General features: G+C 42.4%; 1 protein-coding gene across 2 annotated transcripts in view; it reads left to right on the top strand.

Moving 5' to 3' along the window:
* The window catches only part of BLTP3B (bridge-like lipid transfer protein family member 3B), a 55609-nt gene that overhangs the window by 23686 nt on the left and 8189 nt on the right, over positions 1-23734 (top strand). For both annotated transcript variants that reach the window (XM_064154998.1, XM_064154999.1), the window contains 14 exons: positions 1303-1492; positions 2110-2250; positions 3396-3566; positions 3802-3982; positions 5718-5801; positions 8220-8402; positions 8505-8614; positions 10713-10854; positions 12343-12536; positions 13884-15373; positions 16659-16834; positions 18320-18456; positions 19776-19926; positions 22163-22419. In XM_064154998.1, the coding sequence (XP_064011068.1) occupies positions 1303-1492; positions 2110-2250; positions 3396-3566; positions 3802-3982; positions 5718-5801; positions 8220-8402; positions 8505-8614; positions 10713-10854; positions 12343-12536; positions 13884-15373; positions 16659-16834; positions 18320-18456; positions 19776-19926; positions 22163-22419 (3607 nt within the window). The remainder of the gene's footprint in view (positions 1-1302; positions 1493-2109; positions 2251-3395; positions 3567-3801; positions 3983-5717; positions 5802-8219; positions 8403-8504; positions 8615-10712; positions 10855-12342; positions 12537-13883; positions 15374-16658; positions 16835-18319; positions 18457-19775; positions 19927-22162; positions 22420-23734) is intronic.

Raw genomic sequence — 23734 nt, 5'->3', positions numbered from 1 at the left:
CTAGTCCAGCCCTGCTACAGTGAGCAGGGACACCCTTCACTAGATGAGGTTGCTCAGAACCCTGTTGAGCCTGACCTTAAGTAACTCTTAGGCATGGGGTCTCAACTGCCTCCCTGGGCAACCTGTTTCAGTGTTCCACCACCCTCATGGTAAAGAACTTGTTCCTAACATCCAGTCTAAACCTGCTCTTCTCTAACTTGAAACCATTGTCCCTCATGTGATCACTGCAGGCCTTTGCAAACAGTCCCTCTCCAGCCTTCTCCTAGGCCCTCTTCAGGTGCTGGAAGGCTGCTGTTAAGTTTCCCCAGAGCCTTCTCTTTTCCAGGCTGAACAATCTCAGCTCACTCAGCCTGTCCTTGCCAGTCCCCCAATCATCTTTGTGGCCCTCCTCTGAACCCACTTCATCAGGTTCATGTCCTTCCTGTGTTGAGAGCTCCAGAGCTGGATGCAGTACTCCAGGTGAGGTTTCACCAGAGCAGACTAAAATGCCAGAATCCTTGCTCTAGCTCTGCTGGCTGGAGCCCAGGATGCCACTGGCTCATGTCCAGCTTCTCATCCACCAGAACTCTCAAGTCCTTTTGCTCAAGGCTGCTTTCCATAACCTCATCTCCAGCCTGTATTGATAGTGAAGATTGTTCTGACTCAGGTGCAGGATGCTGCACTTGGTCATGATGAACCTCATGGGCTTCACCTTGACTCACTTCTCCATCTTGGTCCTCCTGGTTGATATGGTGTCCCTCTAGCATATCAACAGCACCACTCAGCTTGGTGTCATACCCACCAAAATCCTGTCATTTTATGGACCTCAAACAATTTTTTGCTGCACAGAGGGACTCATATAAAGAGAAATTTGGTGACTCAATTGATTTTCTTATTTTAATTTCTGTATCTCACCTAGAATTTAGATCTGTCTACACATGTCACAGGTCTTTGTTGAAGTCCATCAGCCTATGCTAGTACCTCAGAAACTCACAGGCATCTAAAATGCCACAAAATATCTGGATGTTAGGAGGAAGTTGTTGCCAGAGAGAGTGATTGGCATTGGAATGGGCTGCCCAGGGAGGTGGTGGAGTCACCATCCCTGGATGTCTTCAAGCAAAGCCTGGATGAGGCATTTAGTGCCATGGTCTGATTGACTGGATAGGGCTGGGTGCTAGGTTGGCTGGATGATCTTGGAGGTCTCTTCCAACTTGCTTGATTCTATTTTAGGGTTGGTTTCATGCTGTATTCCACCTGTTACACGAGTGCTTGTGTGCCTTTTCTTTGGGTGTGTATTTAATATGCTGTCATTCCACTTTTTAGTGAATATGGCTTTGCTGAAAAAGTTGTGGAAGGCATCTCTGTTTCTGTCAACTCCATCATAATACGGATTGGTGCAAAGGCCTTTAATGCTTCATTTGAACTTTCCCAGCTGAGAATTTATAGTGTAAATGCAAACTGGGAACATGCTGACCTCAGATTTACCAGAATACAAGAAGCTCAACGTGGAGAGGTAAATGTACCCTCTTTTGAAAACCTTTTCCTTGCTTTTGTGCTGTAGGAGGAGGAAGTTGCATTGCAACCTTAGACGGTCTAGGAAACATGCTGTTAGTGGGGATGGAGACATTCTGTGCTCACTAATTCCAGCTATCATCTGGGAACACAAGAGTGGAATACAAATGGTGGATGAGAGACCAAATCCCATACCTCTAGCAGAGACCAAACTGGATGCTTAGGGAAGAGCAAGAACCCCTCCCATCTTGTAGCTTTACTTCCCTCCCCACTTTTTTCCTCTATACTGGGATTTAGCATTTTGAAACTTAACATGAGAGAACCTTCTCTGCCCAAACCAACATGCTATGCAATAATTGTGACCTTCTATTTTAAATGTTGCTTGTCACCTCTGCCTGCTTGGAATTAGCCTAACATTTCTGTCATATTCTGGTAGAAGGATCAGGGCTTAGCTTTGTGTGAGTGGAGTAACAAGTGACATCAGTTTGTTCTCTTCATATGGCTGTCTGCGTGGAGGATATATGTGAGTGTGTGTGTACAGATACATGCACATGCTGAAGTGTATGGGAACTACCATATGCATAAAGGTGTTCCCCTCTTTTTCTCTCTTTTTTAAAGGTTTTAACTTTTAAAGAAATCAACTGGCAGATGATCAGAATAGAAGCAGATGCAATCCAGAGTTCTAAACATGAAATCATGAGTGCTCCGGTTCGGCTGATTACTAACCAATCAAAAATTAGGGTCACACTTAAAAGAAGGGTAAGCTTGAAAAGTTTTCATTATTTATTTATTTGTTAGTCTTTTTATTACTTACTTCACTCATTTTTATCTCATGCTCTTTGTGCATACATGTACATAATACAAGTTTTAAGTCCAGGGCATGTGAAATGTAGAATCTCATTAAATAGATTTTTAACATCATATCACCAGTAACGCTGTGGAGTGGACAAGAAATACTGCAGGCAGAATTTGAAGGTGAAGAACTTACATAGGTCATTTGATCTGCAGTTTTATTTATAGAATGAATCAGGTTGGAAGAGACCTCCAAGATCATCCAGGCAAACCTATCCCCCAGCCCTATCCAGTCATCTAGACCAGGGCACCAAGTGCCTCATCCAGGCTTTGCTTCAACACCTCCAGGGATGGCAACTCCACCACCTCCCTGGGCAGCCCATTCCAATGCCAATCACTCTCTCTGGGAAGAACTTCCTCCTAACATCCAGCCTAGACCTCCCCCAGCACAACTTGAGACTGTGTCCCCTTGTTCTATTGTTGGTTGCCTGGCAGAAGAGACCAACCCCCACCTGGCTACAACCTCCCTTCAGGTGTATGATGATGGATGTTGTCTAACCCCTACAGATCCAGGCAATATTTACATTACTTGCATTTAGACAAATGCATCAGTTTAATATCCAACAAAATGTAAGGCTTAACTACACTATATTTTAGGTACTTTTTAGTCAATGAGAGGAATATAATTTAATATATAAAGTGTTTGTTATTTATATCTTTTTATTCCACCCATTGCCCCTTGTCATATCAGACAAGGGGGTGGAAGTTGAAGCATAGGAGGTTCCAGGTGAACCTGAGGAACAATTTTTTCCCTGTGAGGGTGACAGAACACTGAAACAGGCTGCCCAGAGGCTGTGGAGTCTCCATCTCTGGAGATATTCAAGAACCATCTGGATGTGTTCCCATGTGTACTGCTCTAGGTGATCCTGCTCTGGCTGCGGGGCTGGACCAGATTATCTTTCGAGGTCCCCTCCAACCCCTGACATTCTGTGATTCTATGTGGAAGAAATTTGGTGGTTGGGTAGTCTGTGTTCACATCAACTTTTTTTTTCCCTTACATTTGATTTAAGAACTCTAAGACTTTAATGGACCCATCTATTTTTATTCTACAGTTAAAGGATTGTAATGTGGTGGCATCAAAACTGGTTCTCATCCTGGATGATTTGCTCTGGGTTTTGACTGATTCCCAGTTGAAAGCCATGGTGCAGTATGCCAAATCTCTTAGTGAAGCCATAGAGAAGTCAACAGAACAGAGAAAAAGTTTGGCTTCTGAAACAGCACAGGTATGATAATTGATTGTCTCACTGACACAGTGGCATTGCCTCTGTGGCACCTAAACTAAGCTGATCTCAGCTTTATCCTAAATCAACACTATTAAATCCAAGTAACAATCTGAGGTGAATGCTTATGGTGTGGATTTCTCCTTATTTCAAGGGCTTACTTTGAGTAAATGAAAGGATACTTAGGCTGGAAGGAAGGATGAACTTTGTAAATCAGTGTGACTTCCTATCTTTTCAGAGCTCTGCCCCAGCACCCAGCTCTCAGCAGGTGAAAGCACAACAGACAACAGCAGCACCTGATCAAAACGATGCAATAGTAAAATTGTTTAATGATTTTGATGTGAAAGAAACTTCTCATCACTTAGTAATTTCTCATTTGGACCTGCATATATGTGATGATATCCATTCTAAAGAAAAAGGTAAGGCTGTTTTCCATTTTAAGGGAGTATGCCTGTGAACCACAATCATGTGTGGAGGATGTTTTGAGGAATACACAGAATCAGAGTTGTTTTGATTGGAAAAGACCTCTAAGATCATCCATTCATTGTATGAGGAGTATAGAGGAATATTCAGAATGGTCTTCAGTGTCTTTTGACACATTTCATATGAGCTTTGATGCCTCTAGCAGGATGTTTTATTATGAAATACAACTATTTTAGAAGAAATGCAATGAAAACTGCTAAGATTGCTGTAGCTTCAGTACTTCTCCTGTCTCCTAGGAAAGGATTCTGTCCAGTCTGATTGTTACTGCTGGTTTTTGCTTTTATTGTAGAAGTTAACTGGGTAATAAAGAGTGCAGTGGCAACATAACTGTGGTTTGAAAGTGTCAGTATACAATCTACTTCCGTAGAACTGTTCTACTAAGAGGCTAATAAAAGAGCAGTCTTCTTTGTGTTAATAATGTAGAGAATTTGGTATTGGTGTGCTCTGCAGGACACAGAATAGAACAAGTGTTCTGTGGCCTTTATGATTTTGTGTAATACTTTTGTTTAATGGAAGGTTATTGCCTATAACTGTATTTAGAATCAGGAAAAAAATGATGGCACTTCTTTCTTCTTTGATGCTTTCAAAAAGCAATCAGAGGAGAATGACATATCAGTGTATGGCTACAGGGGCTGGCTAATGACTGCAAAAAATTAGGTGTACAAAGTCTGCTGAAGAAAAGACTCTCAAAAACTGAGCTTTTAGCAAATTAATTTTCTTAATTAGGGGAGACACTTGCAGAGCATAAGGTTCACTGGCTAGAGGTGTATTTTCTTCTGTGCAGTGTATCTACTGCAGTTGAGATTTACCATTCTTAGTGAGATCTCTTCATTGATCCTTTATTTGTGTTTTCTTCTGTGCAGTGTATCTACTGCAGTTGAGATTTACCATTCTTAGTGAGATCTCTTCATTGATCCTTTATTTGTATTTTGTTCTGTGCAGTGTACCTCCTGCAGTTGAGATTTACCATTCTTAGTGAGATCTCTTCATTGATCCTTTATTTGTATTTTCTTCTGTGCAGTGTATCTACTGCAGTTGAGATTTACCATTCTTAGTGAGATCTCTTCATTGATCCTTTATTTGTATTTTCTTCTGTGCAGTGTATCTACTGCAGTTGAGATTTACCATTCTTAGTGAGTTCTCTTCATTGCTTCTTTATTTGTATTTTCTTCTGTGCAGTGTATCTACTGCAGTTGAGATTTACCATTCTTAGTGAGGTCTCTTCATTGATCCTTTATTTGTGGCCATAAAGTTCAAACTTAGCAGTGGAAATACCAGAAGAGAAGACTCTAAGGGTAGCTCTTTGTTTGTCAAATACAATAAAGCAAATTATTTACAATATTCTCAAAAGCTTTTTGTTTCAGAAAACCTGCAGTGATATGTGTGTTCAAAAGCAACCTCTACCTTTTTTTGCCAGCATTTGAAACAATATACACTTTGTTAGCAGTGGCCAAGTACAGAACAGGGAGTGCTACAAAATGATCTTTAGAAACCAGTCAAGACTACCTGAATGAAAATGTTGAGGGAAGATAATGAGGTTGTAAGGAGAGTCAGTAAAGAAGAGAAAGAAATAGCTGTGAGGTGTTGAAAGGAATGCAGCAGGAATGTAATAAGAGCTAAGTGAATGTTAAAGGTAATGTCTGCAGAGCTGACCTCCCTCCTGTTTTACAGACTCAAACAGACGTGTTACAGGAGGGGCCATGCAACTTTCCTTCAGCTATTTGACAGTGGACTATTACCCATTTCACAAAGCAGGTATGAAAGGAAGCACTTAGTGAATTACCTCTGAATGTAGTTTTCTTGCTTAAATAGCAAAAAAAATTTGCTTGTGTGTGCATAAGTACCTGGGCTTGGGTAGTAATGTTCTGAGCATTTCAAAGAGCTCACCTTTTTATTTCCTCCTGCATGCAAACCCAGACAACAAAAGCAACAACCTGGGAACCAAATGAATTTCTGTGAATGAGCTATTTTAGGGCAAGCACTTCTCCTGTTGACTGTTCTGTTGGGTCAACAAAAAGGTGTTTGCACGTTTTTGACATGAGGAGAACTGTGTGTTGACAGAGGAAGAGCAGTTTGACAGCTTGAGAATTTGCTAATTGGATATTTGCAAGAATCAATCTGCTAGATTTTTTTTTTCCCATATAGAAGTCAATCATTTTGTCTGTTTCCAAGGAATGGTTTGGGTTTTATTTTGCTAAGCACAGAATCCCAGTGTGTAGTAGAGGTTTCATAGAATCAGTCAGGGTTGGAAGGGACCACAAGGATCAGCCAGTTCCAACTGCCCTGCCATGGGCAGGGAAACTCTACCCTAGATCAGGCTTGCCAGAGCCTCATCCAGCCTGGCTTTAAAAACCTCCAAGGATGGGGCCTCAACCACCTCCTTGGACAACCCATTGCAGCCTCTCACCACTCTCATGGCAAAAACTTCCTCCTCACATCCAGGCTGAACCTACCCATCTCCAGCTTCGCTCCATTCCCCCCAGTCCTGGCGCTCCCTGGTAGCCTGAAAAGTCCCTCCCCAGCTCTTTTGTGTGACCCCTTCAGATACTGAAAGGCCACAATAAGGTCACATGGGAGCCTCCTCTTCTGCAGACTGAACAGCCCCAACTCTTTCAGTCTGTCCTCATAGCAGAGGTGCTTCTGACCCTCTGACCAACCCAGTGGCCTTTCTCTGGACACACTCCAGCATCTCCACACCCTTCTTGTAATGGGGGCTCCAGAACTGGATGCAGTACTCCAGGTGGGGTCTCAGCAGAGCAGAGTAGAAGGGGAAAATCACATCCCTTGACCTCCTGGTCACACTTCTCCTGATGTAGCCCAGGATATTGTTGGCCCTCTGGGCTGCAAGTGCACACTACTGAGTCATGTTGAGCTTCTTGTTCAGGTTTAATTGTTTAATAACAATTCCTTCACAAAAGGGCTACACACATGTTAGCAATTTCCAACGGGCATTTAATGCAAATCATTTCTGGTAAACAGGTTTGTTTTTTTCAGGAATCTAAAAATGTAGAAGACAAAGTAAGTTTGCTGTTTAATTTGAGATCAAAGGCAATCCAGTACAGCAGAGGGGCTTCTAGTTGGTGGAGGCTGTGCCTTGTTTTGATCTTTACTCTTTCAGAGTGGTTATCCACATGCATTAAAGGTGTGAATTTGCTGTAGAATCATAGAATGGTAGGGGTTGGAAGAGACCTCTAGAGATCATCCAGTCCAACTGCCTTTGCAAAGCAAGAGGGGCAGATCATGCAGGAGACCAAGTATGTGGAGAAGGATCTAGGAGTCCTGGTGGCCAGCAAGTTATCCATGGGATAACAGTGTGCCTGTGTGGCCAAGAAGGCCAGTGGGATCCAGGGGTGCATTAAGAAGAGCGTGTCCAGCAGATTGAGGGAGGTTCTCCTCCTTCTCTTCTGCTCTGCCCTGGTGAGACCTCACCTGGATTATCGCATCCAGTTCTAGGCTTCCTAGTTCAAGAGAGACAGGGATGTACTTAAGAGAGTCTAACAGAGAGCTACAAGGATGATTAAGGGACAGGAGAGCTGTCTTAGGAGGAAAGGCTAAGACTGAGAGCACATCTAGTAAATGTTATAAATATATGAGGGCGTGGGGTCAGAAAGAAAGGGACAGCCTCTGCTCACTTGTGCCCTGTGATAGGACAAAGGGCAGTGGATCTAAACCACAGCACAGGAAGTTCCACTTCAGCATGAGGAAGAACTTGGTTACTGTAAGGGTCACAGAGCACTGGAGCAGGATGCCCAGAGAGGTTGCAGAGTCATCTTCTCTGGAGACTTTCCAGACCCATCTGGATATATTCCTGTTTGACCTGCACTAGACTATGTGGTCCTGCCCTGGCTGGGGGGGGGTTTGACTCAATGATCTCCAGAGGTCCCTTCCAACCTCTGATATCCTGTGATCCTGTGTTACAAGTTCTGTTGTTCTGTAATTACAGCATGCAGTGAAGTTATGTTTGGAAAGAGAATTGTGGAATTCTTCAATTGGGGCTTTGAGCAACCTGGTCTAGTGGAAGTGTTCCTGTTGATGGCAGGGGTTAGGATCTAGATGATTTTAAGGTCCCTTTCAGCCCAGACTATGCTATAATTCAATGAAATAGTGGAAACCTCTTATCCAGAAACAAACTTTCAAATGAATGAATACTTCTTCTCCTCCTCTTACTTGCAGGAGACAGTTGTGATCACTGGATGCATTATAGCGATGCCACTAAAACCAGAAGTGGATGGGCCAAAGAATTGCTAAATGAATTCAAAAACAACGTTGAATTGCTCAAGCAGGCTGTGAAGGACCAGGTCATAGATTCTCCTCCCAAGTCACCACCTGCTGTATCTCCCCAGAACGTCCAAACAGGTACTTCCTTTGCACTACTCACACTCTAATCCCATGAAATGTTAAAACTGTTCCAACAAAGACTGTTCTCCTCAATGATTCCATCACTGTTCTTTCCTACAGGCAAGGAACAGATACCGAAAGGAACATCTAGGGCTTCCTCCCAACAACCAAAGGGCAAACTGATGTCTAGTCCTATTGTGGTTAGACTTGCAGATTTCAATATATATCAGGTACATTTCTTCAAGTTAGTAAAAAACTGGGGCTGCTTTGCCCTTGACTGTTACATAACTTTGTTTTTTGAGGGACAGTTCTGAAGCCCATTGAAATGAGTAGAAATCTTCCCATTCATTGTTGGTTGAGACCTTTATGGGCCTGCTTCTGCTTTGTTAAAATGGTTTGTGGATGTTTTATCAACTTGATAGTAGATGATATCACAATTACTTGATCATATGTTTTGGACTGAACTTCTACTGTTCCCCAAATCTTCAGTGAGTAGCTTTAGTTGCTGGGCAAGATTCAGTCAGCAAATAGGAGACAACTGGAACAGAGATTTATCTTAAGGCAGGATGGTATTGATATAGGAGGAGCTACTCTAAATGTCAGGTCCTGTTAAAAATGCTTAATGTGTGCCCTTAGTCATGCTGACTTCTTGCCCTTGTTCCAAATTCCAATGCTTTTTTGCCATATCACTTCTGGTAGAGTGGGAGGTTGCAGCTTGCTGCCAGGAGTCTTCATCAGGGTTTGAAGTGATTCTAATAGTGTCATTTTGTATTGTAAGTGTTTTCATTTGCCTTATACTCTTCATAGTATCAGGGGATCATAGAACTGTGTTGTTCAGAAGAGACCTCTAAGATCATCTCCTCCAGAGACTCCAGGCCCATCTGAATGTGTTCCTCTGTGACCTGAGCTAGATTGTATGGCCCTGCTCTGGCGATGGGGTTGGACTCAGTCTCTTCGGGTCCCCTCCACCCCCTGACATCCTGTGTTCATCAAGTCCAACTGTCAACCTAACACCACCACCATGGCCATTAAACCATGGCCCCAAGTGCCATGGCCACATGTTTCTTGAATGCCTCCAGAGATGGTGACTCCACCACCACTCTGGGCAGCCTGTTCCAATCCCTGACCCTGGCACAGTCATAGGCCATTTCCTCTTGTTCTATCACCTGATGCTAGTGGGAAGAGACTAACCCCCACCTTACTCCAACTTCCTTTCAGCGAGTTGTAGAGAGCTATGTGCTCTCCCCTTCAACCTCCTCTTCTCCAGACTAAACAATCCCAGCTCCCTCAGCTGCTCCTTAGGTGCTTGTCTCCTCCTCCCTACATAAACACATTTTCAATTTTTTTCTTGTCATTTTTTCCTATGCAGTCTACAAAAAGTTGTTTTTCAAAATGGATTGGTTATTACTTGAATTTGGGTCTGTTTGAATACAGAGATGTTTGCAGCTTGAAAACAGCTACATAGTGTGAAGCAGGCTTATAAAGGTTAGATATTTATTCTTGCCAGTGAAACTAATGCAAGCAGGTATCACCAAATATTCAGTCTTAATGCTCTGGCTAATTCCAAACTAGCAGTCTGACCTACTAAGTGCAGGAGGAGGGAGCCTTGTTTTGCCAACATACTTTTTAAACTAGGTTATGTAGAAATTTAAGATCAAATGTATGCCAAAATGGGATCTCCTTCTTTCATAATTTGCATTGGAAGGGAAGAGAAATAAAGGATTACTCTTCTTCAAGGTCATGATTCTCCTGTGAAGTAGACCTTTGGGCTTAGCCAAGCTTAGAGAGCTCCCTGCTGGCTGCATGCTTGAACACTGCTCACCAGAGTAGAGTTGAGAAGTGTCCCATGTACTGGAATTTCTCCTTACGACAGTACAAGGACTTCCTAACACTAGTGTAAAAAATTTACCTGACTTATCTTTTCCTTATCCCCTAGATATGGGAACCTTCTGAGCAGGCTGTGCAAATACACCACAGCCTAGCCTAATTGCTTGTAAAGGAACTGCAGTGCTTGCAATACAGATGAGAGATCGTTCTAGACTTCTACTGAATGCCTTTGCAAGTGACCTGCTGCCTCCTGCCTTGCACAAAGGAAGGGGATCTGGAGCTGTTAATATTGTGTAGTTTTCTTGCAAAACTCTTCTATCTGAATTGCTTCTACTACAAGGCAACTAAGGTGTTGCTCATTGTCAGCATTTTGTCTAGCTGGGGATCTACATCTGAGAGCAGTGGAATGTTACCTTACTAGGGGCAGTGTCTTGCAACTGCAAAATGCTTAATTCATACAAATTTAATGTATTGATGGAATGAATCTTCTCTCTTTTACAGGTTTCAACAGCAGACCAGTGTCGTTCTTCCCCTAAAGCTCTGATCTCTTGCAATAAGAAGTCACTTTATCTTCCACCAGAAATGCCAGCTATTCATATTGAATTCACTGAATATTACTACCCAGATGGAAAGGACTTTCCTAGTAAGTGGGGTTTGTTTAGTTTATTTTGTTTGTTCAGGTTTTGTTCAGTTTGTTGGTTGGGGCTTTTGTTTGGGTGGTTTTGTATTTACTTGTTCGTTTTGCTTTTGTTTGGGGGTTTTTGGTTGGGGTTTGTGGTGTGGGTTGGGGTTTGTGGTGTGGGTTGGGGTTTGTTGTGTGGGTTGGGGTTAGTTTTGTCTGTGGTTTGGGTTGGGGTTTGTTTTGTTGGTTGGGGTTTGTTTTGTCTGTGGTGTGGGTTGGGGTTTGTTGTGTGGGTTGGGGTTTGTTGTGTGGGTTGGGGTTTGTTTTGTTGTTGTTCTTTGGGTGACAAACTGAGAGCTATGCAGTCTGGAGAGAAGGCGGCTCCAAGGAGACCTTATTGTGACCTTTCAGCATCTTAAGGGGGCCTACAAGAAAGCTGGGGAGGGACTTTTTAGGATGTCAGATAGTGATAGGACTGAGGGGAATGGAGCAAAACTAGAAGGGGGTAAATTCAGATTGGATGTTAGGAAGTTCTTCACCATGAGGGTGGTAAGACCCTGGCACAGGTTGTCCAGGGAGGTGGTAGAGGCCCCATCCCTGGAAGTTTTTAAGGTCAGGCTGGATGTGGCTCTGAGCAAACTGAACTCATGTGAGGCATCCCTGCCCGTGGTAGAGGAGTTGGAGCTAGATAATCCTTGGGGTCCCTTCCAACCCAGACAATTCTATGATTCTAGGTTGTTTTTTATACCAAACCATTAATTCTGTGTGGTACCACCTTTACAAAGCTACATACTAATTCCAGGCTGACAATTGGAAATAGGTAGTGGCTTTTTAAAATGGAAGGAGCACCACACTGCTCCATTTCCACTGGGCTTGTCCTAAAAATGATGTTTTAATAAAGGTGCTTGTTAAGCCTGAAAACACTTGCAGCATTTTGCTAGCATGTAAATTACTCTCTGACATACTTTTATTGTTTAGGCAGTTTCACTGGCTGACCACATTAAAAAAACTCTGTGGGTACATAAAAGATCTCAAACTATTTCAATAGTAACTAAAATGCAGTGAGAATATGCTGGAGTTATTAATGTGTTATGGGGCTGGCACTGTTTTGTATGCAGAAATGTCAGTGGATTCCTTTGGTGTGGGACTTGAGGACAGCAAATCTCCTTGGTCCTGCCCTTTCTCTGTAATGAGGACATTCTCCTCCTCTCCTCAATCTTCATTCTATTCTAATATTAGGTTTTACATTCAGAAATTGGCTTACTTGCTTGGGGTGAGGGAAAGAAGCATCTCTTTAGGTATCCCCTGACATTGTATTCTTCCTTGGGACCAAAGGAATAGGTTTCTTCCTCTGACATAAAATACCCATGAAAATGTAAGTTTAAAAATGTTAAAAAAAACCTCAAAGCCCAAACAAATAAAACACTAAAAAACCCTCACAAAGCTAACAGGAAACAACCAACCCCCTAAACATTTTACTCATTCTCATAGTTTTGTTTTCTCTTTTAGTTCCATCTCCAAATTTGTATGGCCAACTGAATGCTTTACAGTTCACCCTGGATGAGAGAAGTATACTTTGGCTAAATCAGTTTGTGCTGGATTTGAAGCAGAGTCTTATTCAGTTCATGGCCATGTACAAGCTAAATGACAACTCCAAATCAGATGAGCATGTTGATGTTAGAGTTGATGGACTGATGTTAAAGGTAAGCCCTCACTGAGGAAGAGTTTTGTGGTTCCTTGAGAAGAAAACCCTTTAAGAAGCTGTTGGCAAAGCATTTTAAGAATGAAACCAACAGTAGATGAAACAAAGCATCTTGTAAATGAAACCAACAGCAAATGAAGCAACAACAGTAAGTGAACCAAAACATCTTAAGAACAAGACCAACAGTAAATGAAACAAGAACCCACACAATAAGCAACACTGCTCTGGAAAACTGTCCAGTGTATGATGGTTTGAAGATAGATCTCTGCTTATCACATTACTTCATCTGTGTACTAGGAGTGTTTTAGTTTTGTATTAGAAGACCTGAATGGGAGTATTAGCAAATTACTTCACTGTGTTCAATGAAGCTGACATAGCAGAAGAAAAAAGATTGATCACTGAAGTAAAAATAACTAGCAAAAAACTCATATTTGCACCAGTAACTGGAGAGGACCTACAAGAAAACTGGCAAGGGACTTTATACAAGGCCTTGGAAGGACAAGAAGGAATGGTTTGAATTTGAGGAGGGGCAGATTTAGACTGGATATTAGGAGGAATTCTTTACAGGGAGGCTAGTGAGGCACTGGAACAGGTTGCCCAGGCAGACTGTGGATGCCACTCCCCTCCCTGGAAGTGTTCAAGACCAGGCTGGATAAGGCCTTGAGCAACCTGGGCTAGTGAGAGATGTCCCAATGGCAGGGAGGTTGGAACTAGATGATCTTCAAGGTCCTTTCCAACTCAAACCGTTCTAGGGATCTATAAATCTATTTAGTTGGCCTGAAAATGTATTATGATTAGCAGATGATAGACATAAAATACCTATTCTTTATTTTGCAGTGTAGCAATGTTAGCTGTGTTAGCACATTTCATTGTTCCCTTGTATCTTAACAGAGAAATAAAATACTGTAGTACTCAGTGTAGTGAAAAACCCTACCTTGGATTGACAGAGAGTTGTGATTTGGAGTTCAAGGTTGTAAGTACTTGGGTTACTTGAAGAAACTTTTCTGCCAAGCTGTTTCTGACTTGTAGAAATGAAACATTTCAGCCTAATAGAGATGACCTAAATCTAAATCCTTCAGATAGGAAAAGCTCAAGAGCCTTACATTTTTGTACCAACAGTGAGCATCAGGGGGAACACAAACGATGATCTGTGAGCCTGCCTCACTGCTATGAGTATACCTCAGTTCTCATAAATCTGTAATTATATTCCTGTATTTTAGCTAGATGATCATGAATGTCCCTTCCAACCCAAAGCACTCTATGTTTCTATATTATTTTCTTTCTTTAATTGTGTACTTCCTTAATCTGCATATTTCTACCTAGGCAAAAATGTGTTTCTCTTTTACAGTTCATCATCCCATCTGAAAGCAAACCTGAAATTCATAAAGACCAACCCCGTGCAATTTCCATTCAAAGTTCAGAGATGATTGCTACAAATACAAGATGCTCACCAAACTGCAGACACTCTGATCTGGAAGCTTTGTTTCAGAACTTCAAAGACTGTGAATTTTTCAGCAGAACTTTCACCACTTTTCCTAAATCCCAGAAGAATTTTAACCTTTTGCATCCAATCTTTCAGAGGCACGCTCACGAGCAGGACACTAAAATGCATGATGTTTATAAAGGTTATATCATCCCCAAGTTGAATAAATATGCACTCAAGACATCTGCAGCTACTGATGTCTGGGCTGTACATTTTTCACAGTTTTGGATAGATTATGAAGGAACAAAAAGTGGGAAAGGGCGACCGGTAAGCTTTGTGGACTCCTTCCCGCTTTCCCTTTGGATTTGCCAGCCAGTGAGGTTTGCAAAGTCACAAAAAGAGCTTGTATCTCACAACCAGGCAGCCCTGAACATTCCAAAAAGTGAATCTTGTGAGCTCGCTAATAGACTGCAACGTAAAAAACTTCTAAGGGAGTACTACAGCAGTGAGACAGAGCCCTTGACCAACGGCATTGCAACATCAGAGGCTTCAGGAGTGCTTTCCGAGCGCTCTCGCTCTGATGCAGATGTCCACGTCCTTGTCCACGTTCAAAAACACGTGAGCATGCAGATCAACCATTACCAGTATCTTTTCCTGTTGCTTCTCCATGACTCTCTTGTCTTACTCCTGGAAAACTTAAGGAATGATGTAGAAGCAGTGACAGGAAAACCTGCAGAGCAAACAGATGTCTGCATTGGGATCTTAGTGAAAAGTGCAGAACTCGCCTTACTGCTCCATCCACTGACTCAGGGAAACCCTTGTAAGTCTCCAGTTGAGGAAGAAGGAAGTCCTGTGGCATCAGAACTCTCACCTTTGGGAAATGGGGAGACTCTTACTTCAGAGAGTAAATTAGTTGGCAGTAAGATGCAAACTGGTGTAAGCGATTTTGATTGTGTAAATGACTCCAAGCCTCTGAACACTGAAGTTAATAAAGGGATTTTGATAGATCCTCTTCTGTTTAAGTCAGACAGTAATATGGATTTGCAGAAAGGAGCATCCTTCTCAGATGATGCATCAGATAAAGGTTTGGGAGATACAAGTGAAGGAGGAAGCAGTGGACTTTTTAGTAGAAGTGATTCAGAGGAAGTCTGTGGACCCCTGAGTGAGAAAAGTAGCTCACATGCCAGGGATTCAGCATCCATTTTTAATAAGAGAGAAGATTCTGCTGAATTTTTCACTGATAAAGAGGATGACAAAACCATCTTCTCAAGCAAGTTGAATGAACAGGAAGGCACAGCTGAAGGCTCTCCTAACCAGGTTGCTGACTTGGAAACAGAAACTGCCTTAGAATCCGAAGAGCTTGAAATCAACAAAGTCACTTCAGTGAGAATGTTCACATCTCAGTCTTCATCAAGGTAAAGAAGATTTAATAATAAATCAAACAATAAAATCAATTTCATTGCTGTTTAAAAGCATTTATCAATCTTTTTTTTGTGGACACATGCAGGTTGGACTGGATGATCTTGGAGGTCTCTTCCAACCTGGTTGATTCTATGATTCTAGTGGAGGTCAACAGAAGTAAACATCTAGCTGATGAAAGTCTTCAAAGTAGATAAAGATATAAGATGTGAAGTATTCAGCATTCACAATTCAAATGAAGTGTTAGTTAGTTGGTTGGTTACTTCATTAGTTAATTATAGAATGAACCAAATTGAAAGACACATCCAAGATCATCCAGTCCAACCTATATTGAATTAGTTAATTATTGAGTTAGTTAATTAGTTAATCATAGAATCAACCAGGTTGGAAGAGACCTCCAAGATCATCCAGTCCAACCTATATTGAATTAGTTAATTACTGAGTTAGTTAATTAGTTAATCATAGAATCAACCAGGTTGGAAGAGACCTCCAAGGTCATCCAGTCCAACCTGTGTTGAGTTAGTTAGTTATTGAGTTAGTTAGTTAATTAATTATTGAGTTAATTAGTTAATCATAGAATCAACCAGATTGGAAGACATTCCCAAGATCATGCAGTCCAACCTATGTTGAGTTAGTTAGTTAGTAAATTGGTTAGTTAGTGAATTAGTTAATCATAGAATGAACCAGGTTGGAAGACACTTCCAAGATCATCCAGTCCAACCTATGATGAGTTAATTAATTATTGAGTTAATTAGTTAATCATAGAATCAACCAGATTGGGAGACGCCTCCAAGATCATGCAGTCCAACCTATGTTGAGTGAGTTAATTATTTAATTGGTTAGTTAATTAGTTAATCATAGAATGAATGAGGTTGGAAGAAACCTCCAAGATCATCCAGTCCAACCTATGTTGAGTGAGTTAATTAATGAGCTAGTTCATTAGTTCGTTAACTAGTTAATCATAGAATCAACCAGGTTGGAAGAGATCTCCAAGATCATCCAGTCCAACCTATGTTGAGTTAGTGAATTAATCAGTTAGGTGATTAGTTAATTGGTTAGTTAGTTTAAAGCCTTTACTTTCAGTTTAAATGTTATGAAATCTGTACTGTGAGAAATCCTGTCAGAAATATCTCCAGAGATGCAGGTTGGTCCTGTGCTTATCAGCAATCAGATTTCTTTCTTTTATACCTTGCTTGGTTTAGAGGAATATTTTTAAGTAACTTCTGTGTAAATTCCCTCAATGTGAAATAATAATTTCCTGATATCTTTATATTTAAAAAGTGCAAAGCCTAAGGAACGCTGCCTGTCCAACCTCCCTGCATTCTCTGTTTCTTACAAGAATATGAAGAGAAGTCCGTCACAGGTTTCTCTGGATACCATCTCTATTGACAGTATGATGCTAGAAGATCATTTGATAGAGAGTGATGGAAGTGACAGCCAAAGCTTTCTGGAGAAAGGTGAGCAGGTTTCACAAAACATTTCTGAGCAGGAGGTGAGAATGTTCCTTGTTGCTACAATGAGACTCGAAAGGATTGCAGTGCAGCACACCCTGCCTGATTTCTGTTAGCTTTTCCAGCCAGTGATATCAAGAATATTCACAACACACCATTTCAAGGGAAAACTAATAGATTGTGCTACTTAATTAAACACTACTTAATTTTCCTCTTGTGAGGAGAGTAAAGGCAATGAAGTGCTGCGCTGCAACCCTGAATTAAGCAGAGCTGGTCCTTATATTGCTTAGAAGCTGTTCCTTGGGCTGTGTTTGCAGGTTTGTGCCTTGCATCAGTGCTATGGTCAGAGTGGTAAAGAAGCTTTAATTGCAGAAGGAGATGAAAAAGCAATGGATTGTCACTAACACTCGTCATGCTAATTACCAGGGAGACAGACTTTGTATTCTCCTAGCAGCTCGTTCTTTACTGAGCAGCTCCCAGCTATTGATTGTCTAACAGCAGGCACTTGTCAATTTTTGCTCACCTGTGCTCCTGATCTGGAGGGAGAAACTCAGGCCTGTGGTAGTTATGTCTGCATAGTCTCTAGTTACTGTATTGTGAACTTAACAGTGTTGTAATGATGTAATAGCTCCTTAGGAATGCTGATTAAATAACTTTATTTCATCATGAAATACTACCAAAATAATGGTGCTGATCAATTCTACTCTGAATGAGGCCTTGAGCAACCTGGTCTAGTGGAAGGTGTCCTGCCCATGGTAGAAGGTTTGGAACTGGATAAGATTTAAGATCCCTTCCAACCCAAACCATTCTATGGATAAAGCAAACCAAATTCTGGTTTGGGTTTTTCTTTTGGGATCTCTTTCCAGTCTAGAGCGATAATAAGAAAGGTTCACTTGCAAAACTGTAGTATATTTGGATTGTAGGAGTATTTCAATATGTGCTTATGTGGGAGTGTGCCATAAAATAAGTTTTTCTGTTTTAAATCACCTTTATAGATTGGGTTAATTTTAGCTTCTTAATATTTAACTGGAGATGAAGTCTGTGTGCTTTCTAGTTGTTAAGGAAACACTAGCAGGTCACTCTAATGAACACACAGCTTATTTCTCTCAACAGAAACCCACTAACATTTGCTGTGCAATGATACAGCTACATGGCTTGGAATCTTTAAACTGGGTCAGTTTTCTGGTTGACTTGGAAGACTGAAAAAGGCCTTTCACCATTTTTTTTAGCAATGCTTGGAGAGTGCCATCTTGGTTTTGTTGCTGTAATTCCACCTTACTTGCATAGAATCTGGAACTATGAACTAATTGGAATGGGTTTGGCAGTTGAGTCATAAACTTTTGTTTCATAGGTATTTGTTTAATAAGCCATTCAGTTGATATTAACAAATGAGTTATTTTATATAGAGTAACAGATTGAATCCTACTGCGGAAATGGTTCAGGTTGTGCTGTGCTTAACTCTGCCTTTCTTTCCTGATGTGTTTATGAAAGGTATTACAGCCACAAACTATCAGAGCCCATCAGAAAACGCCCCTGAAGGAGGCCCAGTGATTGAAAATTGTGATGGGTCATCTCCAGATGCCATGAGTGCTGCTTCAGAGAATGCCCATGAAACTAGTGAAGAAATGGTAATATTAGTGAATTCCATTAGAAGACATGCCTCAGAAAATCAAACCTAAAGCAGAGCTAAAATGAATGCTTTCAGAGGTGATTTTTCTAGAAGTTTTGGGAGCTTTTGTTAGTGCCACCAGTGCCACTTGTATCTGGAGTATTGTGTCCAGTTCTGGACTCTCCAGTTCAAGAGGGACAGGGAACTACTAGAGTCCAACAGAGGGTTACAAGGATGATTAAAGGGCAGTCTGATGAGGAAAGGCTGAGAGACTTGGGGCTGTGTAGTCTAGAAAACAGAAGTCTGAGAGGAGATCTTATTGATGCCTGTAAACATCTGAAGGGTGGGTGTCAAGAAGAAGGGGCCAGTCTCTTTTTCAGTGGTGCCTTAGGATAGTACAAGGGGCAATGGATACAAACTGGAACACAGGAAGTTCCAACTTAACATGTGGAAAAACTTCTTTCCTGTGAGCATGCTGGAACACTGGAACAGGCTGCCCAGAGAGGTTGTAGAGTCTCCTCTGGAGATGCCCCAAACCTGCTGGGCTGTGTTCCTGTGTGGCCTGCCCTAGGAGATCTGCTTTAACAGGTGGGGTTTGACTCAGTGATCTCCAGAGGTCCCTTCCCATCTCTGCCATGATTCTAATCCAGGTTGCACTGAGCATTCTCTTTCCTTGTTATCTCCTCATGAGCCACTGTTTATAAGTGACAGTAGCCACTTTAAAAAGAACCTTTCTGCTGTGGCACCTAGCAATATTTTGTAATGTTATGGGGGTTTATGCTCCACTGAATGTTATATTTTAAAGGGTCTTGGTAACATCATCAAAGAAACCACCATAACTCTGACATCTCTTACGTGGAGATGTTTCCTTAGCACTGATGCTATTCTGTGATATTTACAACTAGAAGCATAACAGCAGCCCTGCTGGGTCAGACCAGAGATTTCTCTTGTCCTGACATAAACTTGGACAACACCCAATATTTGGAGAATGTTATAAGGGTAATGCATGCAGAGAGAGATTCACTCCTTGAGGCACCATGCAGGGTCCACCTTTTTCAGTCAGCTTATTCCATGCTGTTCCCTTCCTAATCAATGCTTCTTACACAGTAGTCTTGTATCAGTTAAGGTCATGAACAAGTGTCTGTGCACAACCAAGCAACTCATTGACAAGTGGGTACAAAAAGAAAAGAAGAAATGAGAAGTTTTTGCTTTTCTGTGTGCAAAGGCTCTGGGTTCAAAGAGTCTTTTAGTCTTTTCCTTTTGGGAAGGAAAAGATTCAGAAAGAATAAATAACATTTTAAAGCCTCAGAATGTTTTCTTTCTTGATTTTGTTGACAGATGTCTGTTGTGGTGTTCCAAATATTTGGAGTCAATGGTGAAATTGACATCCGAGGTGAAGACACAGAAATATGCCTACAGGTCAACCAAGTGATACCAAATCAGCTGGGAAATATCAGTGTCCGACACTATCTTTGCAACAGAACCGTTGGTAAGAACCAGCAGGGAGCTCTCATTGTTGTGAAGCTGGAGCTGGAAATGTTTTTTCTAAGTAAATTAAACCACTGCAATTGCCTTGAAGCACAAAACCACTTTGGGGTTAGTACAGTAACAGCCTGTCCACACTGTTTTGGAATAACTACTCTGATTTCTTATATACTAAGAGGGAAGGAAATGAAAATGTAACCGTTGGTGTATTGCTGCTAAAAGAACAAAATGCATTGCTCTACTGATACAAATTGACACCATGCAGTTGGCTCAACTTGAGTTACCTTGGTTGCAGCTATCTGTAAGGTTTCAGTGCTTGCTGCTTAATAGAATTGCTGTCAATATGCAGTTGCCATATGAATAATCCTTGTAGCAAAAGGGAGGTTATTCTTAACTTGCACTCAACACTGGTCAGGTGACACCCTGAGTCCCATGTCCAGTTCTGGGCCCCTCAATGCAAGAGAGATGTTGAGGTACTGGAATGTGTCCAGAGAAGGGCAACAAAGCTGGTGAGGGGCCTGGGACACAAACCCTTGTGAGAGAGGGAGAGGCTGAGGGAGCTGGAGTTGTTTAGCCTGGAGAAGAGGAGGATCAGGGGTGACTTCACTGCTGTCTACAACTACCTGAAGGGAGGCTGTAGCCAGGTGGGGTTGGTCTCTTCTCGCAGGCAAGCAGCAACAGAACAAGGGGACACAGTCTCAAGTTGTGCCAGGGGAGGTCTAGGCTCGATGTTAGGAGGAAGTTGTTGGCAGAGAGTGTGATTGGCATCGGAATGGGCTGCCCAGGGAGGTGGTGGAGTCACCATCCCTGGAGGTGTTCAAGCAAAGCCTGGATGAGGCACTTATTGCCGTGGTCTGGTTGATTGGATAAGGCTGGGTGCTAGGTTGGCCTGGATGATTTGGGGGTCTGTTTCAACCTGGTTGATTCTATGGTTTTGTTGCAGCCACCATAGTGACAAAATGACTTGAGAATCCCATGAGGTAATTCTTTCTGGTGGTGACTCTTCCCTTTTTTTTCTGTAGAGTCCTCACTCCAGTATCTGGCTACCTTAAATATTTTATGTTCTGCCTCTTGAACTGTTTAGTTGAATGTTGCACTTGTCTGTATTGGTTAATGAATACTGAAACTAAGAAGTCACAGCTAGAGGATTTTTAAAGTTATGCCCATGTGACTGCATTACTGTTTATCTCCCTCTGTCTTAGCAAGTAAGTTCCTGAGTCAGGAGATTCTGCCTTTCCAAAGAAATGCCTGCTCCCACAGATCCACAGATTGCATTGGGTTGGAAATGACCCTCAAAGGTCATCTTGTCCAACCCCCCTGCAGTCAGCAGGGACACCTCCAACTGCAGACTGCCCAGGGCCACATCAGGTTTGATCTTGAATGTCTCCAGGAATGGGCCCTCAACCACATCTCTGGGCAACCTCTTCCAGTATTTCACCACTTTCATTGTAAAGAACTTTCTCCTGATTTCCCACCTAAATCTACCCTGCTCCAAGTGTGTTTCTGAGTTAAAATGAGAGTAGTTGTGGGAAAATGTGCTACACTACTAATTTCCATTTTCAAGACACTGAGGAAATGTAAATTGCATGGTGATATTTCTGTCTTATCTCTGTTGTCACAGTGAGGTGCAAATCCTTGTATGTGCTGTTCCTTTCTCTTTATTTGTTTGGGTTCCTTTGCATGGGTCGGTTTTAAGACTCAGCTTGTCAGGATGCTGGGCCAGATCAGTTAAACTATGCTATTACAGATTCAGAAGTAGCATTGGGTTGGAAGAGACCCTCAAAGGTCACTTTGTCCAATCCACTTAGTCAGCAGGGACACCTTCAACTAGATCAGGTTGGCCAAGGCCACATGGAGTCTGACCTCAAGTGTCTCCAGGGTTGGAGCCCCAACCACATCCCTGGGCAGTCTGCTCCACTGCTATACAACTCTTGTTGTAAAGAACTTCTTCCTTATGTTCAGCCTAAATTTACCCTGCCCCAGCTTCAAACCACTGCCCCTAGTCCTATTTGGGCTAGAAATGTTGGACAAGATGAACCAGAGTCCCTTCCAACCTGGCATTTTGTGAACTGATACACTTAGAAAAGTGCTCTGGAGTTCTGTATTTGCAAAACTGTGATTGATGGAGGAGAAATAGTTCCAAAGGAGTTTTGGAAAATCAGCAAAAAGTAGAGGTAGAAGTGATTGCTTCTTGGTACATTGCAAAAATGTAATGTGGGTCTGTTCTCCTTTTGCAACAGGTTCTGACTGCAAATCAGTGCCTGGACCAGCTAATTCATCACCCGAGATTAGTTTGAGATGGGAAAGTGGCCCCAGTGCTGTCAAACACTCTCTGCTGGCTGTGAAAAATGGTTTCCTTCAGTGTCATGTAGAGAACTTCAGTGCTGAATTCCTAACATCTTCCCTGACCAACATTCAGCATTTTCTAGAGGATGAAAGTGTCGCAGAAGTGATGCCTATGAAGATAAAAGTTTCTAATGCAAGGATTAATTTAAAAGTATGTTAACAATGGGCTGGTGGGCTGCTCTAAAGCAATTGTAGTTTTGTTTCTTTCATGATAAACTGCTCATCTGGAGAAAGTTAGCTTCAGAGAAACTGCTGTCATACTCTGGAATGTCTTTAGATAGCACTGTGACAATTTAAAAGTCCATAGATTTGGTTAGCTTTGTGGTATTGCCTAAAGGGGAATTCTCTGCATGACCAAGCTGTTGATAGGAATTCATGTTTGATCCTTTTTTTTCCCTCACCTCTCCTAGTATCTATTGTAGAGTGACTGTGGCTGGGAGCTTTGTAGGTGAGGTGTGTCAAGTTCCTGTAGGCACAATGTGGTTGGGCAGATCAAGGGAGGTTCTCCTCCCCCTCCCCGCTTGAGCGTGTCCAGAGAAGGGCGACGAGGCTGGTGAGAGGCCTTGAGCATAGCCCTGCGAGGAGAGGCTGAGGGAGCTGAGATTGGTTAGCCTGGAGAAGAGGAGGCTCAGGGCAGACCTTATTGCTGTCTACAACTACCTGAGGGGTGGTTGTGGCCAGGAGGAGGTTGCTCTCTTCTCTCAGGTGGCCAGCACCAGAACAAGAGGACACAGCCTCAGGCTGCGCCAGGGGAAATTTAGGCTGGAGGTGAGGAGAAAGTTCTTCACTGAGAGAGTCATTGGACACTGGAATGGGCTGCCTGGGGAGGTGGTGGAGTTGCTGTCCCTGGAGCTGTTCAAGGCAGGATTGGACGTGGCACTTGGTGCCATGGTCTAGCCTTGAGCTCTGTGGTAAAGGGTTGGACTTGATGATCTGTGAGGCCTCTTCCAACCTTGGTGATACTGTGATACTGTAATCTGCCCTGGTGAGACCTCATCTTGAATACTGTGTTCAGTTTTGGGCTCCCCAGTTTAAGAGAGACAGGGATCTGCTGGACAGGGTCTGGGGAGGGCTATGAGCATGATGAGGGGACTGGAGGGCATGGCTTATGAGGAGAAGCTGAGGGACCTGGGGCTGCTTAGTCTGAAGAAGAGAAGACAGGGGTTTTGATAAATGTTTATAAGTATCTGAGGGCTGCCAGGAGTGGGGGGACAGGCTCTGCTCACTGCTCCCTGGGATAGGACAAGGAGCAATGGGTGTAAATTGCAGCAGAAGAGGTTCTGCCTCAACACAAGGGGGAACTTCTTTACTGGAAGGGTCCCAGAGCACTGGAACAGGCTGCCCAGAGAGGTTATGGGGTCTCCTTCTGTGGAGCCTTTCCAGGCCTGTCTGGATGTGTTGCTGTGTGATCTGTGTTAGATAGTATTGTCCTGCTGTGGCAGGGGGGGTTGGACTTGATAATCTCC

The sequence above is a fragment of the Pogoniulus pusillus genome, chromosome 15, assembly GCF_015220805.1.
Source record: "Pogoniulus pusillus isolate bPogPus1 chromosome 15, bPogPus1.pri, whole genome shotgun sequence".
NCBI lineage: Eukaryota > Metazoa > Chordata > Aves > Piciformes > Lybiidae > Pogoniulus > Pogoniulus pusillus.
Note: the sequence above shows the minus strand (reverse complement) of the source record. Positions and strands in the feature narration are given on the sequence as shown.